General features: G+C 43.8%; 1 protein-coding gene across 3 annotated transcripts in view; it reads left to right on the top strand.

Moving 5' to 3' along the window:
- Window positions 1–16700, top strand: part of BAZ1A (bromodomain adjacent to zinc finger domain 1A) — a 117908-nt gene that overhangs the window by 46545 nt on the left and 54663 nt on the right. For all 3 annotated transcript variants that reach the window (XM_077819033.1, XM_077819031.1, XM_077819032.1), the window contains exons 5-8: window positions 1125–1226; window positions 2639–2726; window positions 11436–11570; window positions 12109–12208. In XM_077819033.1, the coding sequence (XP_077675159.1) occupies window positions 1125–1226; window positions 2639–2726; window positions 11436–11570; window positions 12109–12208 (425 nt within the window). The remainder of the gene's footprint in view (window positions 1–1124; window positions 1227–2638; window positions 2727–11435; window positions 11571–12108; window positions 12209–16700) is intronic.

Genomic DNA, 16700 nt, shown 5'->3' with positions numbered 1-16700 from the left:
GGAAAGCATCTTCATTTTGGTGATGAACAGGGATCCTAGTTTTCTGTGATAAACCAAAATTCTGTCCAAAAAAATAACGACATAAAAATCTGCATTTTTCCACTATTGAAATGAAACGCTGAACCTTAGTTTCCCTAGCCACAATAGATATAGGTATGAGTTGAACACAATTTTATTGATATACAGTAGAACCCTGTTTATCCGAGCATCCATTATCTGGCTCTCCCGGGGCTAACAGGGCTGGTCTTGGGCAGTCAGCCTCTGTGTGGCTGGGGCTCCAACTGTCAGCACTGCTCAGGGTTGCATGCTCGAGCCCCTCCCCATCTTAAAATAAGAGATAGAAAGCTCTTTGCTGATTCTCCTGATTCTCCCAGTATTTGATTATCCAATCTGGCCCTGGTCACAATTAGATCAGATAAACACGGTTCCACTGTAATTTTAAAGTTTATTCAAAAATCAACCAGAAGAGGGGGAGGTTGTGCACATTGAATAAATGACACTGGTACTTTCAGTAAAATTTAGTTTAATATTTTTTTCTCTGTAAAAACAAAAATTCTGCATTTTTCCATGAGAAACTGATTTCTAGGATCCCTGATGATGAAAAATACGTAAGCCTTCATAAGGAAAATATGCTGTCTCTACTGTACTAATTTGTCATAAGAGGTGACTGTTTCTTAGAATGTATCATGACTATCTTTTTGTCAATCAGTTTTTCTAAAAAGTTGAAGTAATGCATTGTCTGGTGAAGCCTCTTCCTATTACAGCAGTATGGTTATTTTCCTCTCCTTTGCTTGATTCATGCCAGTAGCTGATGGTAACAGCATGAACTTTGGAGCATGGACTTAAATTGTAAAATAATATTTGTCTTTATTAGACTATCTTGTTCTGTCTGATTTTAAAACTAAATGCAAGTACACATGTATTTGGCATTTTTATTATTTTGTTTAGAAGTTGGTGAGTTGATTGACATCAGTGGAAGTTATGGGTGCCACTGTATGTGCTAATGTACTTTCCAGAGGCCTGTTGTGTTGGTAAATATAATTACTTTTAAGATCCGTGTTCCAAAATCTGTTTAGAAATGTGATTTTTGTGTTCAAAACACCTTATTTTATTTTACTTTCTAGGAAGAAAAAAGCATTAATTGATCCCTCCTTGTTCAAGTACAAAGTCCAGCCTATTAAAAAAGAACTATATGAATCTGTTACTGTAAAAGCATCTCAGATAAGGTAAAAATTACTGTTTTGTACGTAAATTAGAATTACAGTGTGTTGGAATTATGCACTGTATTGTCTTCACTATGAGTACTGTATATAGTTCATAGTAAGATTATGTCTGATGAAAATAACACTCAGTTTTACTATGTATTCAACACTCCTTTAGAAATACCGAAGCCAAACATTCTATCTGTGCCTCACAGATCTTTTGTATTATTTCTGTAGTATTTGCATTGTAAACTGTATACATTTTAGCTATATAGACTTTAAATAGTTTGAAACTGGGGAGCTGAGTTTTTAAGCAATTGACATTTTGACAGGATATAATTGTTGCTCTTTAAAATTGTTAGAGTAAGTCTATTAAAAACCTTCAAACTGTGATAAGTTTTTAAAATCTTTTTTTCTTTTTTAAGAGTAAATTGTGCATCAACTTCCATAGTGTGAAATCTGAGTGATTCTAGTGGTATTTGATGTATTAACACTGACTCAGTCTGGAACTAAATTATATATATACTGTAATCAGTCTCGAGTAGCATCAGAAATATGTGCAATAAGAAAGAAGAAAAAAAATACACAGGCTTGAGAATGGAAGGGATGGTCTTGTGGCTAAAACACTGGGCTGTCACTTGAAACCTGGGTTCAATTGCCAGTTGTGTCACAGACTTCTTGTGACACTGGGCAAGTCATTTAATCTTTGTCCCTGACTCAGTCTGTCTCTGTTCAGCAAGCACTTAAGCACATGTTTAGTTTTAAAGGATGGACTTAAACACATACTTTAAATGCTTTGCTGAACTAGGGCCTTTGTACCTCACTTCCCCATATATGAAATGAGAATACTAATATTTATTTTATCTCACTGTCTCTCGTCTATTTAGATTGTAAATAAACCTTCAGGGAAGGTGTTTTTTCTTGTTGATGAGAGTGTACAGTGCCTACCACAATGGGACCCCCATCTTGGTCAGGACCTCTAGATCCCATTGCAGAGCAAATAACTCATATTATTGTTTTTGTTTAATATTGGGAGGAGATCTGCAGAGTCAGTGATACAGAGATGGTTTTTCGTGTGTGTGTGTACACAGTCGTATGAAATCTCTTACTCTCTGTATAGACACATGTTAAGTGATATGATTACACTGGTTTTAAAATAAAAGTCAAAGTCTGGATATATAAAATAATATTTGGGTAAAATTAAACTTTTTTATGTGAATCTTGATTCTCATTAAGATTGTTGAGAACAATAGTTGTCTAAGACCATACTAAATTAAAACTTTACTAAGAAAATAACATATGATTTCTGCCTTCTGACACACTGTTTCTGTGTTCTTACCTGAAGTGTGATCTGTAAATTTACATTAGTTATGAATGTAGATTGACTTTAGTTGGTAATGTTGCTTGTTTTTTTGTTTTTGTTAAACACACCATAGCCGGAGGAAACATCTCTTTTCTCGTGATAGACTTAAACTTTTTTTGAAGCAACACTGTGAACCACATGATGGAGTCATTAGAACTAAGGTAAATAAGTGGTTAAATTGTTTGTAGAAGAGAGAGTATTATAATCTAGAAATATGATTATATGAACTCACATTTCCTCTTCTTAGACTTTTTACTGAAAAGAAAGTTAGCTGCTCTCATTATAAAGTATTATTATTTACTATTTATTATTATTATTATTTTTATTTTACTAGGTGAAAATTTTAGTAGGTTTTCTGCTTTCATCAGCCAAACTATACAGCTGGTGTGTTCTTTAAGCTATACAAAATTCAGTGAGTAAGACATGGCACAATAAACTAGTGTCACTCTACTATAATGTCTCTCTTCAGATAAAATGATTCAGGGCTTGTCTTTACTGCAACAGTTCAAGTTAATACACTTGAGTTACCCCATGTGAAATAACCTCGCTCGAGTGAGGGACATCTACACTGGCAAAGTTACAGTGCTGGCAGTTACAGTGCTGCTCAGAGAGCACAGAAGGAAAACTGCTGTTGTGTGTTCACACCTTGAGCTGCCTGCGCAGTAGCGTGTTTGCACTTGCAGTGCTATTCGGAGCGGTGCACTCTGGGCAGCTATCCCACAGAGCACCTCTTTCTCTTTTGCCGCTAAGACTTGTGGGAAGGTGGAGGGGGTTGCAGGGCATCCTGGGTCCTGTCCGAATACCCAATAATGCACTGCTTTGGATCCCAGCAATCCCTGTGTTTCTGTCCACATTTGGCTCCATCTTTCAACTGTTTGTATACTGCGCACCCTGCCTCTTCGATCTGCAGGAATGGATCCCAAACTGCTGACCAGTATGCTGCTTGCTCTGACCAACACTCTGACCTTAAATTACAAAGGCAACAGCAGTTTGACATTGATCTTGCCACGCGTAGTAGCTACGACACAAGATTGCTTGTGGCATTCATGGAGGTGCTGACCGCAGCGGAACGCTGCTTTTGAGCTCAGGAAACAAGCACTGAGTGATGGGAATCACATTGTGATGCATGTCTGGGATGACGAGCAATGGCTGCAGAACTTTTGCATGAGGAAAACCACATTCATGGGACTGTGTGGTGAGCTTGCCCCAGCCCTGCGGCGCAAGGACACAAGAATGAGAGATGTCCTGTCGCCGGAGAAACGCATGGCGATTGCACTGTGGAAGCTGGCTACTTCAGACTGCTACCGATCAGTCGCTAAACAGTTCGGAGTGGGAAAGTTGACCATTGGACTCATGTTGACGGAAGTGTGCAGTGCCATTAATCGCATCATGCTCTGAAAGACCATGACTTTGGGCAACATGCGTGACATTGTGGATGGCTTTGCACAAATGGGCTTCCCTAACTGTGGAGGGGTGCATTCCAGTTCTGGCACCAGACCAACTAGCCACCGAGTACATTAATCGCAAGGGGTATTTCTCAATGGTTCTCCAGGCGCTTGTGGATCACCGTGGGCATTTCAGAGACATTTACGCAGGCTGGTCCGGAAAGGTGCGTGACGCACTCATCTTTCAGAACACTGGCCTGTTCAAGAAGTTGCAAGCGGAGAGTTTCTTCCTGGACCAGACGATCACCGTAGGGGAAATCGAAATGCCCATTGTGATCCTGGGAGACCCCGCCTACCCCTTAATGCTGTGGCTTATGAAGCCATACATGAGGCAACTTGACAGCAGCAAGGAGCAGTTCAACAGGCTGAGCAAGTGCAGAATGACTGTTGAGTGTGCATGTGGCTGTTTAAAAGACCGCTGGCGATGCCTGTATGGGAAGCTGAACTTTGCCGATGACGCTATTCCTGTGCTTATAGCTGCGTGCTGTATCCTCCGTAATATTTGTGAGGGGAAGGGTGAAAGCTTCACCCAGGGCTAGACTGCAGAGGCTCAGCACCTGTAGGCTGAGTTTGAACAGCCAGAGACCAGAGCTGTTAGAGGGGCACAGTGTGGGTCCATAAGAATCAGGGATGCCTTGAGGGAGCAATTTGAAGGTGAAAGCCCCAATATTTGTTGCTGTGCTCGGGATTGCAGTGCTTGTAGTGCTAGGACGTGATTGGTGCATATGAGGCAAGAAGGGGGCTTAACATTGTCTGTTGCTTTCAGTGCTCTTTTTGCTTTCACTTATAGAATAAAGATTGCTTTCAAACCAACACAATTGTTTTATTAAAAGACAACAACCAGAGGAGAGAGTCAAACAAAAACATACATCAGCAGGAAGGGGGATGGGGGGAAAAGGAAGGTCTCAAGAGGAGGAGGGGTTCTGAGATGGCTACAGATCTGTGACTGTCCAGGGATCATACCCAGCCTTCTCCTTTGGAGTACAATGCAGCTAGTGCTGTACTTCAGTAGGGCCAAACTGCAGAGGGATGGGTGTTGAGTGAAGTGGGTAGTGGGAGTCCACAGTGCTGGACTGCGAGGACTAGAATGCTGCAGGTAGAGAGTGGAGCTGGGAGGTTGATAACAGTGAGTTGGGGGTGGGGGCATGGGAAGCAACAGCAGCTGCAGGGGAGGGCAGGCGCGGAGCTGCTTGGTTTGCAGTGCTAGTATCCCCTGGAGTGTGTGTCCACTTGGTGCTCCATAAAGTTTAGAGCCACTCTGTGGCCTCTTTCTGGTGTGCTGCATTCTCCTTTCGCTGCCCCGCCACTCCTTCAGTTCCTGTTTCTCGGCAGCGGAGTGCATCATAACCTCACGGAAAAAGTCCTCCTTCGTTCTTTTCGGCCGCTTTCTAATTCTGCACAGCTGTTTCGCCGCTGATAACAAAGAGGGAAGCTGGGCTCCCAAGGTCATCTCTGTGAAGTTTAAATGCAACATTTTACAGAAGCAGTATTGTTTGCAACACAGACAACGCTGATTCAGTGCTTTAAAACACAGCCACTATTCACACACTTGTCGCTAACTGGCTGACCCCAGGCAAGCACACAAGCTACACTACTGCCAAAATGGTGAGTAGCCGCAGGGGCAGAGTAAATCACTCTTCTGGGACCCTGCTGAACAATGGGCACATGGCTCCTGTGGAGAGCCAGCACTGTAGGAGGGCCTGATAATCATTCCTGTCCCCATACTTTCCACAGGATGTGATCATTATGGAAGATACCTCGCTGCTGAGGGTGAGCAGGGAATCAAGGGAGGGTCTTCTCCAAGCCTGTGGCTTTTGCACGGGCCCTATGTGGCTTAACTGTGTGCAGCAATGGTGTCTCCCCCGCTCCCCACCCTTCCTGTGACGGCAAAGTGGCACAGGAAAGTTACCCTTAATGGGGCGATAAACAAAGCAGCTCTGTCGAAGAACCTGCAGTAGCGGATTGCCCAGTATCTCGTCCATCCTCCCCGTGGAAGGAAAAGGCCTGGGTAGAGACCGTCGAATCGTGGAAGTCAACGAATGGCTATGCAGGTGGTGTCGGAGAGAAGGCTTTGGATTCTTTGACCATGGGATGGTGCTCCAAGAAGGAGGAGTGCAAGGCAGAGATGGGCTCCACCTAACAAAGAGAGGGAAGAGCATCTTTGCAAGCAGGCTGGCTAACTTAGTGAGGAGGGCTTTAAACTAGGTTCACCGGGGGAAGGAGACCAAAGCCCTGACGGAAGTGGGGAAGTGGGATACCGGGAGGAAGCAGGAGCACGTGAGAAGGGAGGGCTCCTGCCTCATACTGAGAAAGAGAGGTGATCAGTGAGTTATCTCAAGTGCCTATACACAAATGCATGAAGCCTGGGAAACAAGCAGGGAGAACTGGAAGTCCTGGCACAATCAAGGAATTTTGATGTGATTGGAATAACAGAGACTTGGTGGGATAACTCACGTGACTGGAGTACTGTCATGGATGGATATAAGCTGTTCAGGAAGGACAGGCAGGGCAGAAAATGGGGGAGTTGCACTGTATGTAAGGGAGCAGTATGACTGCTCAGAACTCAAGTATGAAACTGCAGAAAAACCTAAGAGTCTCTGGATTAAGTTTAGAAGTGTGAGCAACAAGGGTGATGTCATGGTGGGAGTCTGCTATAGACCACCGGACCAGGGGGATGTGGTGGACAAGGCTTTCTTCCGGCAACTAGCAGAAGTTACTAGATCGCATGCTCTGGTTCTCATGGGAGACTTCAATCACCCTGATATTTGCTGGGAGAGCAATACAGCGGTGCACAGACAATCCAGGAAGTTTTTGGAAAGGATAGGGGACAATTTCTGGTGCAAGTGCTGGAGGAACCAACTAGGGGCAGAGCTCTTCTTGACCTGCTGCTCACAAACCGGGAAGAATTAGTAGGGGAAGCAAAAGTGGATGGGAACCTAGGAGGCAGTGACAATGAGATGGTCGAATTCAGGATCCTGACACAAGGAAGAAAGGAAAGCAGCAGAATATGGACCCTGGAATTCAGAAAAGCAGACTTTGACTCCCTCAGGGAACTGATGGGCAAGATCCACTGGGAGAATAACATGAGGGGGAAAGGAGTCCAGGAGAGCTGGCTGTATTTTAAAGAATCCTTATTGAGGTTACGGGGACAAACCATCCCTATGTGTAGAAAGAATAGTAAATATGGCAGGCGACCAGCTTGGCTTAACAGTGAAATCCTTGCTGATCTTAAATACAAAAAAGAAGCTTCCAAGAAGTGGAAGATGGGACAAATGACCAGGGATGAGTATAAAAATATTGCTCGGGGATGCAGGAGTGATATCAGGAAGGCCAAATCACACCTGGAGTTGCAGCTAGCAAGAGACGTTAAGAGTAACAAGAAGGGTTTCTTCAGAAGAAAGTCAAGGAAAATATGGGCCCCTTACTGAATGAGGGAGGCAACCTAGTGACAGAGGATGTGGAAAAAGCTAATGTACTCAATGCTTTTTTTGCCTCTGTCTTCATGAACAAGGTCAGCTCCCAGACTACTGCACTGGGCAGCACAGCATGGAGAGGAGGTGACCAGCCCTCTGTGGAGAAAGAAGTGGTTCGGGACTATTTAGAAAAGCTGGACATGCACAAGTCCATGGGGCCGGATGCGTTGCATCCGAGAGTGCTAAAGGAGTTGGTGGATGTGATTGCAGAGCCATTGGCCGTTATCTTTGAAAACTCATGGCGATTGGGGGAAGTCCCGGACGACTAGAAAAAGGCTAATGTAGTGCCCATCTTTTAAAAAAGGGAAGAAGGAGGATCCTGGGAACTACAGGCCAGTCAGCCTCACCTCAGTCCCTGGAAAAATCATGGAGCAGGTCCTCAAGGAATCAATTCTGAAGCACTTAGAGGAGAGGAAAGTGATCAGGAACAGTCAGCATGGATTCACCAAGGGCAAGTCATTCCTGACTAATCTAATTGCCTTCTATGATGAGATAACTGGTTCTGTGGATGAGGGGAAAGCGGTGGATGTGTTGTTCCTTGACTTTAGCAAAGCTTTTGATACGGTCTCCCACAGTATTGTTGCCAGCAAGTTAAAGAAGTATGGGCTGGATGAATGGATCGTACGGTGGATAGAAAGCTGGCTAGATCATCGGGCTCAACGGGTAGTGATCAATGGCTCCATGTCTAGTTGGCAGCCGGTATCAAGTGGAGTGCCCCAAGGGTCGGTCCTGGGGCCGGTTTTGTTCAATATCTTCATACATGATCTGGAGGATGGTGTGGATTGCACCCTCAGCAAGTTTGCAGATGACACTAAACTGGGAGGAGAGGTAGATACGCTGGAGGGTAGGGATAGGATACAGAGTGACCTAGATAAATTGGAGGATTGGGCCAAAAGAAATCTGATGAGGTTCAACAAGGACAAGTGCAGGGTCCTGCACTTAGGATGGAAGAATGCCATGCACCACTACAGACTAGGGACCGAATGGCTTGGCAGCAGTTGTGCAGAAAAGGACCTAGAGGTTACAGTGGATGAGAAGCTGGATATGAGTCAACAGTGTGCCCTTGTTGCCAAGAAGGCCAATGGATTTTGGGATGTATAAGTAGGGGCATTGCCAGCAGATCGAGGGACGTGATCGTTCCCCTCTATTCGACACTGGTGAGGCCTCATCTGGAGTCCTGTGTCCAGTTTTCAGCCCCACACTACAAGAAGGATGTGGAAAAATTGGAAAGAGTCCAGTGGAGGGCAACAAAAATGATTAGGAGACTGGAACACATGAGTTATTAGGAGAGGCTGAGGGAACTGGGGATGTTTAGTCTGCGGAAGAGAAGACCTGAGGGGGGATTTGATAGCTGCTTTCAACTACCTGAAAGGGGGTTCCAAAGAGGATGGCTCTCTACTGTTCTCAGTGGTAGCAGATGACAGAACAAGGAGTAATGGTCTCAAGTTGCGGTGGGGGAGGTTTAGGTTGGGTATTAGGAAAAACTTTTTCACTAGGAGGGTGGTGAAGCACTAGAATGGGTTACCTTGGGAGGTGGTGGAATCTCCATCCTTAGTGGTTTTTAAGGCCAGGCTTGATAAAGCCCTGGCTGGGATGATTTAGTTGGAGATTAGGTCCTGCTTTGAGCAGGGGGTTGGACTAGATGACCTCCTGAGGTCCCTTCCAACCCTGATATTCTATGATCTCCACAAGAGTTTTCTGGGGCTCGCCAAGATCTGACTGCTGTGACTGGCTAGGGTCCTCCAGGGTAGGAAAGAGCTCCTGACTGCATGCATCTCTGGCCTCTGAGTCATCCTCTGCCTCTGGTTCTCCCTCCCCCTCTTCATCCAAGATTTCCTCCTCCTGGCTTGGTCCACTTTCGACTGGCACGTGAGCCAGCGGACTATCCACAGGGGCCTTCGCAGTGGAGGTGGGGTCGCCAGCAAGTATCATGTCCAGCTCTTTGTAGAATCAGGAGCTTGTGGGAGCAGCACCGTAGCAGCAGTTTGCCCCCCGCACCTTGTGGTAGGCGTTCTGCAGCTCCTTCACTTTTATCCTACACTGCAGTGTGTCCCAGTCGTGGGCCCTTTTTATCATGCATCATGAAATCTGTCCGTAGGTATCATAATTCATATGGCTGGAGTGCAGCTGGGACTGCACTGCCTCCTCTCCCCAACTACTGATGAGGTCCAGCAGTTTGGCATTGTTCCAACCAGGGGATTGCCTGGTGCATGGAGGAGGCATGGCCACCTGGGAAGATGTACTGAGACCATTGCACACATCACTGAGCAAACAGGAAGAGGACTTTCAAATTTGCAAAGGAATGTACAGAGGATGGGGATGAGAGCTGGTCACCTGAGGGCCGGGCAGTAGAGTTCAAACCTATGACCAGACAGGTGAGAACATGCATGGACACCTCCCGGAGGCCAGTCGCAGCACTGTAATTGCCACGGAGTCTACATTGGCACTGTAGCCCTAGCGCAGAAAGCTCTATGCCTCTCGTCAGGGTGATTTGTGGTGGGTTTGTTTTGTTTGTTTTTTTGTAGAGTGCTATAGCTGTGCAGTTTGTGCACTCTAAGTGGCTTGGCAGTGTGTACATCTTGGGAATTACAGCACAGAAAGCTGCGTTCCTGCTCAGAAACTCGCCAGTGTAGACAGGGCCTGAGAGCGACTACACTGAAACAACTCTCAAACTATGCAGTATGTTTAGATTAGCAGACTGATTGGGTTAACAGTTGATGACCTGTTGTAACTTATGCACTGGGGATGGAGCAGTTTAATTACCGCTGTCAGCAGCACTCCAGTTTCAATCCACCCTCCCTGGGAGACCAACTAGCTCAAGTTTAAAGCACCCCTTAATTTGAGCTACAGATTTGAATGTGTGGATTAGGAGCAAAACTCAAGTTACAGCTCTAGTTAATTATGGAGTAAAGACAAACCCTAAATCTATAACATTAATGAGACCTATGTGTGTGCAGGGGTCCAACTGACCTCAGTGGGCCTTGGATCAGGCCCTAGATCAGGGGTTCTCAAACTTCATTGCACCGTGACCCCTTCTGACAACAAACATGACCCCAGGAGGGGAGCCTGAAGCCTGAGCCCACCCAAGCCCCATCACCTTGGGCAGGGGGACCAAAGCCAGGAACTGGTAAAACTCAGAACTCTAAAGGTTTGCGGTGAGATTCTGTGCTGCGTCTCTTAGATGTGGAACATGGAATTCACACTACAGAGGACAGGGGGTTAAGGCCACCTTCCAATCTTGTGCTCTGCCATGGCTGAAGGGGCCCGCCATGTAATTTAGGCACCAAAGGCTGTCTGTCTAAGTTATGGCAACTTTCTAGCCTGCCCTTTTTCCTTCCTGTAGCACGGCCCAGAATCTCTGCAGTGCTGTGCTGATCCCACTCTGGATACACTCCTTCTAGCCCCACACATGCCTTTACTTGCAAGAGGTCCTTGGAAGATAGCCCAACTGCTGTCTTCCGCTGTGCCATTGCTGGGTGAATCTTCTCCTGGACACACATGGGTTTTAGAGCCTTTTTACACTGCTCAAGCCCTTTTGTGCGGTGTAAAGGGACCAGAGTGAGGGTTATACTCTCCTCTCTGAATTCCAGTCTTGACATAGATGTAAGAGAAACACACATTTGTGTTAAGTTAGTTCAAAATGAAATTGTAATTTTAAAGTCTGCATGTACATTATGTTGCGGCCAAGTTCTGCCTTCAGGCATACGTGCACTATTCCCATTACATTCGGTGGGAGCTGCAAGATAGTTTGAGATCTCAATCTCTTATTAATCTGTCTCTGTATTTTTGCTGGATTAATTCTGCATTTGAACCATTGTAGAAGAGAATTTTTTTTTCCCCCCTTGAGCTAACAAATATTCATCTAGTTACTTTCATTGTCTTTCTGAAAGCATGGTTTCCTAATTAGGTAACTTCATAACAAATATCTATACTTTCATATTCCCGTATTAAGGCAATGTCACTTGCAAAATACAAGATAGCAGAACAAGATTTCTCCTACTTCTTCTCTGATGACCCACCTACATTTATCTTCAGTCCCGCAAACAAAAGGCGAGGGAGGCCTCCAAAGAGGATATCTATTAGTCGTGTAAGTAGTCACAAAAACTGAACTACTTCGGTCTTGAAAATGAATTGGGGAAATTTATGATCTCTTGTATATCTGGCATAAAGTAGATCTTGTCTTACATTTGGGGACACAAACAGAGAGCAAGCATGATATTTAACCTTTTAATTTCAACAGGTGGTGGGAAAAAGGAGTATAGATAAATGCACGTGAGAGGGTTCTACCATCCAGAAAGGTAGCAGAAAATTAGCTTTCCAGTACGTCTACTGTAGGGTGCAGTTGGTGACTTGCACACTAAAACTACCTTCACTTGCAACCAAAATGAAAACTGTATAATGTGTCCCTAATTACACAGGATTCTAGCACAACCTAGAACTCTAAATTTATTAATTATTAAACTGCAGAGAATCTTCCTGGTCTTCCCATTATTAGACAAATGCCTGAGGAGCAGTGTGCTTCAGTGTGAAGTAAAGCTACAGTTATTCTTTGTTTATACAGCTCTTGAAAGAATGTGATGAACTGCAATATATTTTCCCACATAGCTGCTATGTTCTTTTTCCAGGACAAGATTGCTAGTAAACAAAATACTGCAGGAAATAGAAGTAAAGTGGCAAAGGAAAGGGCAAGACTCCAGAAACAAAAAGAAGAAATGCAGGCCATGGGTAAGTTCAGCCCTCCTGTGATTGTTAACACCAGTTCCTGTAGACCCAAGAGCTTACTGTAATAATGGCATTTTGGGTATCTGCCTTTTTAAAATGAAAATTTTAATGACTTACGCTGCCATTAAATATGACTTGTTTCAATGCTTGAGGTTGTCTCCCTGATGCCTCTATTATATTATAGTAGTATTGTATCACAGGCAGTCAAATTATAAAATGTGAGGGAAATTCACCAAACACGTTTTTATTTTTAAGTCTAATATAAGTGCTATAGGCTCAGTATGTACAAAACCATGGACTTGTAAATCCAGATAATTGATTGATATACACAGAGAGAGAGAGAGAGAGAGAGAGATAATCAATCTCTGATTAGAAGGAAAAACTATATGAAAGACTACTTCAGAAGTTTAACCAAAAATGAACACGAACCCCTATCTAAATCTACAAGAAGTCTTACCAAAAGCTAACCAGACACTTTAATAATCCTGGACATGTCATTTCACAGAGACTTGGAGCTTGCTTACATGACAAAATTGTTCCGGTGTGATTTCAAACTATTTTTGTGAAATCAATGCAAACCTTTGTATGGATACTCTTTTTTTTTTTTTTTTTCTTTTTTTTCTTTTTTTTTCAGTTTGAGAGGCTTATTTGGTTTAGTTTTAAGGTGGGAAGGAATTGGTTTAGCTAGACCAAAACAAGCCTGGTTTAAATTTGTGTTCATACAGCCTTTACACCAGTTTTTAAAACTATTTAAATTAAACCAGTGCAGCTTTCTTGTGTAGACAAGGAATTTAAAGGCCTACAGTCCCTTTTCAGTCAAACTCACTCTCTTTCAAAATCAGTGTTTAAGGACTGCAGGGTTGGGGGTTGGCATCTGTTCAGTGCCTTGGGGAATTTCCATTTCTTCTCCTTTAACTATACTTATCCTTTCTGAGAAAATAAAAGATTTCTGCCCTTTGGGCGAGATTGTCCAATTTGCTCGGGTAAGGGGCAGAATGTTGTTGCACTGCCCTTTGAGAAGTCTGGAAGGATATTAGGACTTGAGGAGTAAGGGCCCACCTGTGCAAGGGAGTGGACATGAAGGCTCTGCAGAGCCAGGTACTTCTGCATACTGGAAGTGGCAGTAAGACACAAGGGAATAAAGGGGCACCTTAGGTAGGCCCAGTTACTTCTTTGTGCTGAGGTACAGGATTGGCTACAATTTGGTCTTGTATCAGGCTATTCAGAATGTCATAGTTTAACTCTATCCTTCCATCATCCCATTGAATCAGAGCAACCAAAATCCTTTTGGTACAGCTTCTAGCTCCAGACTGAATTTGGGAACAGTTGGTATTTTGATAAGTGACATGGCATGTATTACCATGGAAACTGTATATATGTCAGCCTTTGGGTTCCATGGGCCTGACTAGAACATGGGCACTGCAATATGGGGTTTGGCTTCAAAATAGCTAATGACCTTACAATAATCATTTTTAACACACACAAAAATAGAATGTGCACATTTTATGCATGTGTATTACACTAGTTTTGTGTGTTCATTTTGCTAATCACTGCCCTACAACCTGGTTTAAAACAAATTATTCACAAGTATTGTAACTTCATATTGGGATTATGAACACATTAAAGCAAGTAATTGAATGAATATGTTCTCCTCTATAAAGAGACGTTTATTTAAAAAAAACAAACCCCAACACATTTTAAACAAAAAGTATTCTGAACCATATAACAACGGAAATCATTACATAAAGCACATAAGAATGGCCCTACTCGGTCAGACCAAAGGTCCATCTAGCCCAGTATCCTGTCTTCGGACAGTGGCCAGTGCCAAGTGCCCCAGAGGGAATGAAAGGAACAGGTAATCATCAAGTGATCTGTCACCTGTCGCTCATTCCCAGCTACTGGCAAACACAGGCTAGGGACACTATTCCTGTCCATCCTGGCTGATAGCCATTGATGGACCTATCCTCCATGAATTTAGTTCTTTTTTTTAAACCCTGTTGTGGTCTTGGCCTTCACAACATCCTTTGGCAAGGAGTTGTGCATTGTGTGAAGAAATACTTCCTTTTATTTGTTTTAAACCTGTAGCCTATTAATTTAATTTGGTGACCCCTAGTTCTTGTGTTATGAGAAGGAGTAAACAACACTTCCTTATCTACTTTCTCGACACCAGTCATGATTTTGTAGATCTCAATCATATCTCCCCTTAGCCATCTCTTTTCCAAGCTGAAAAGTCCCAGTCTTATTAATCTCTCCTCATATGGAAGCCGTTCCATACCCCTAATAATTTTTGTTGCCCTTTTCTGAACCTTTTCCAATTCCAATATATCTTTTTTTGAGATGGGAAAACCACATCTGCACACAGTATTCAAGATGTGGGAGTACCATGGATTTATATAAAGGCAACATAATATTTTCTGTCCTATTATCTATCCCTTTCTTAATTATTCCGTGCATTCTGTTAGCTTTTTTGACTGCCGCTGCACATAGAATCATAGAATATCCGGGTTGGAAGGGACCTCAGGAGGTCATCTAGTCAACCGCCTGCTCAAAGCAGGACCAATCCTCAACTAAATTATCCCAGCCAGGACTTTGTCAAGCCTGACCTTGAAAACGTTTACGGAAAGAGAGTCCACCACCTCCCTTGGTAATCCATTCCAGTGCTTCACCACCCTCCTAGTGAAAAAGTTTTTCCTAATATCCAACCGAAACCTCCCCCATTGCAACTTGAGACCATTACTCCTTGTTCTGTCATCTGCTACCACTGAGAACAGCCTAGGTCCATCCTCTTTGGAACCTCCTTTCAGGTAGTTGAAAGCAGCTATCAAATCCCCCCTCATTCTTCTCTTCTGCAGACTAAATAATCCCAGTTCCCTCCGCCTCTCCTCATAAATCATGTGCTCCATCCCCCTAATCATTTTTGTTGCCCTCCACTGGACTCTTTTTCCAATTTTTCCACATCCTTCCAGTAGTGTGGGGTCCAAAACTGGACACAGTACTCTAGGTGAGGCCTCACCAATACTGAATGGAGGGGAATGATCATGTCCCTTGATTTGCTGGCAGTGCTCCTACTTATACAGCCCAAAATGCTGTAGGCCTTCTCTGCACACTGACTCATATCCAGCTTCTTATCCACTGTAACCTCTAGGTCTCGTTCTGCAGAACAGCTGCTTAGCCGCTTGGTCCCTAGTCTGTAGCAGTGCACGGGATTCTTCCATCCTAAGTTCAGGACTCTGCACTTGTCCTTGTTGAACCTCATCAGATTTCTTTTGGCCCAATCCTCTAATTTTTCTAGGTCCTTCTGTATCCTATCCCTACCCTCCAGCGTATCTACCACTCTTCCCAATTTAGTGTCATCTGCAAACTTGCTGAGGGTGCAATCCACAACATCCTCCAGATCATTTATGAAGATATTGAACCAAACCCGCCCCAGGACGGACCCTTGGGGTACTTGCTTGATACCGGCTGCCAACAAGACATGGAGCCATTGATCACTACCTGTTGAGCTCAACGATCTAGCCAGCTTTCTGTCCACCTTATAGTCCATTCATCCAGCCCATACTACTTTAACTTGCTGGCAAGAATACTGTGGAAGACCGTATCAAAAGCTTTGTTAAAGTCAAGGAATACATCCACAATGAGTGGATGTTTTCAAAGAACTATCCAGAATGACTCCAAGATCTTTCTTGAGTGGTAACAGCTAATTTAGACCCCATCATTTTATATGTCTAGTTGGGATTATGCTTTCCAATGTACATTACTTTGCATTTATCAACATTGAATTTCATCTGCCATTTTGTTGCCCAGTCCTCCAATTTTGAGAGATACTTTTGTAGCTTTTTGCTGTCTGCCTGGGTCTTAACTATCTTCAGTAGTTTTGTATCATCTGCAAATTTTGCCACCTCACTGTTTACCCCTTTTTCCAGATCACTTATGAATAAGACTGGTCCCAGAACAGACCCCTGGGGGGACACCACTGTTTACCTCTCTCCGTTCTGAAAACTGACCATTTATACCTACCCTTTGTTTCCTATCCTTTAACCCGTCACCAATCCATCTTCCCTCTTATCCCATGGCAGCTTACTTTGCGTAAGAGCCTTTGGTGAGGGACCTTGTCAAAGGCTTTCTGAAAATCTAAGTACACTATATCCACTGGATCCCCTTGGTCCACGTGCTTGTTGACCCCCTCAACGAATTCTAGTGGATTGGTGAAGCATGATTTCCCTTTACTAAAACCATGTTGACTCTTCCTCAACAAATTATGTTCATCTATATGTCTGACAATATTATTCTTTATTGTAGTTTCAACCAGTTTGCCCGGTACTGAGTCAGGCTTACAGGCCTGTAGTTGCTGGGATCACCTCTGCAGCCCTTTTTAAAAATTGGCATCACATTAGCTATCCTCCGGTCATCTGGTACAGAAGCTGATTTAAATGATAGTTAACAGACTACAGTTAGTAGTTCTGCAATTTCACATTTGAGTTCCTTCAGAACTCTT

Source organism: Eretmochelys imbricata, chromosome 6 (assembly GCF_965152235.1).
Source record: "Eretmochelys imbricata isolate rEreImb1 chromosome 6, rEreImb1.hap1, whole genome shotgun sequence".
Classification (NCBI taxonomy): Eukaryota; Metazoa; Chordata; order Testudines; family Cheloniidae; genus Eretmochelys; species Eretmochelys imbricata.
The sequence above is the reverse complement of the archived record's forward strand: the minus strand, read 5'-3'. Positions and strand labels throughout refer to the sequence as shown.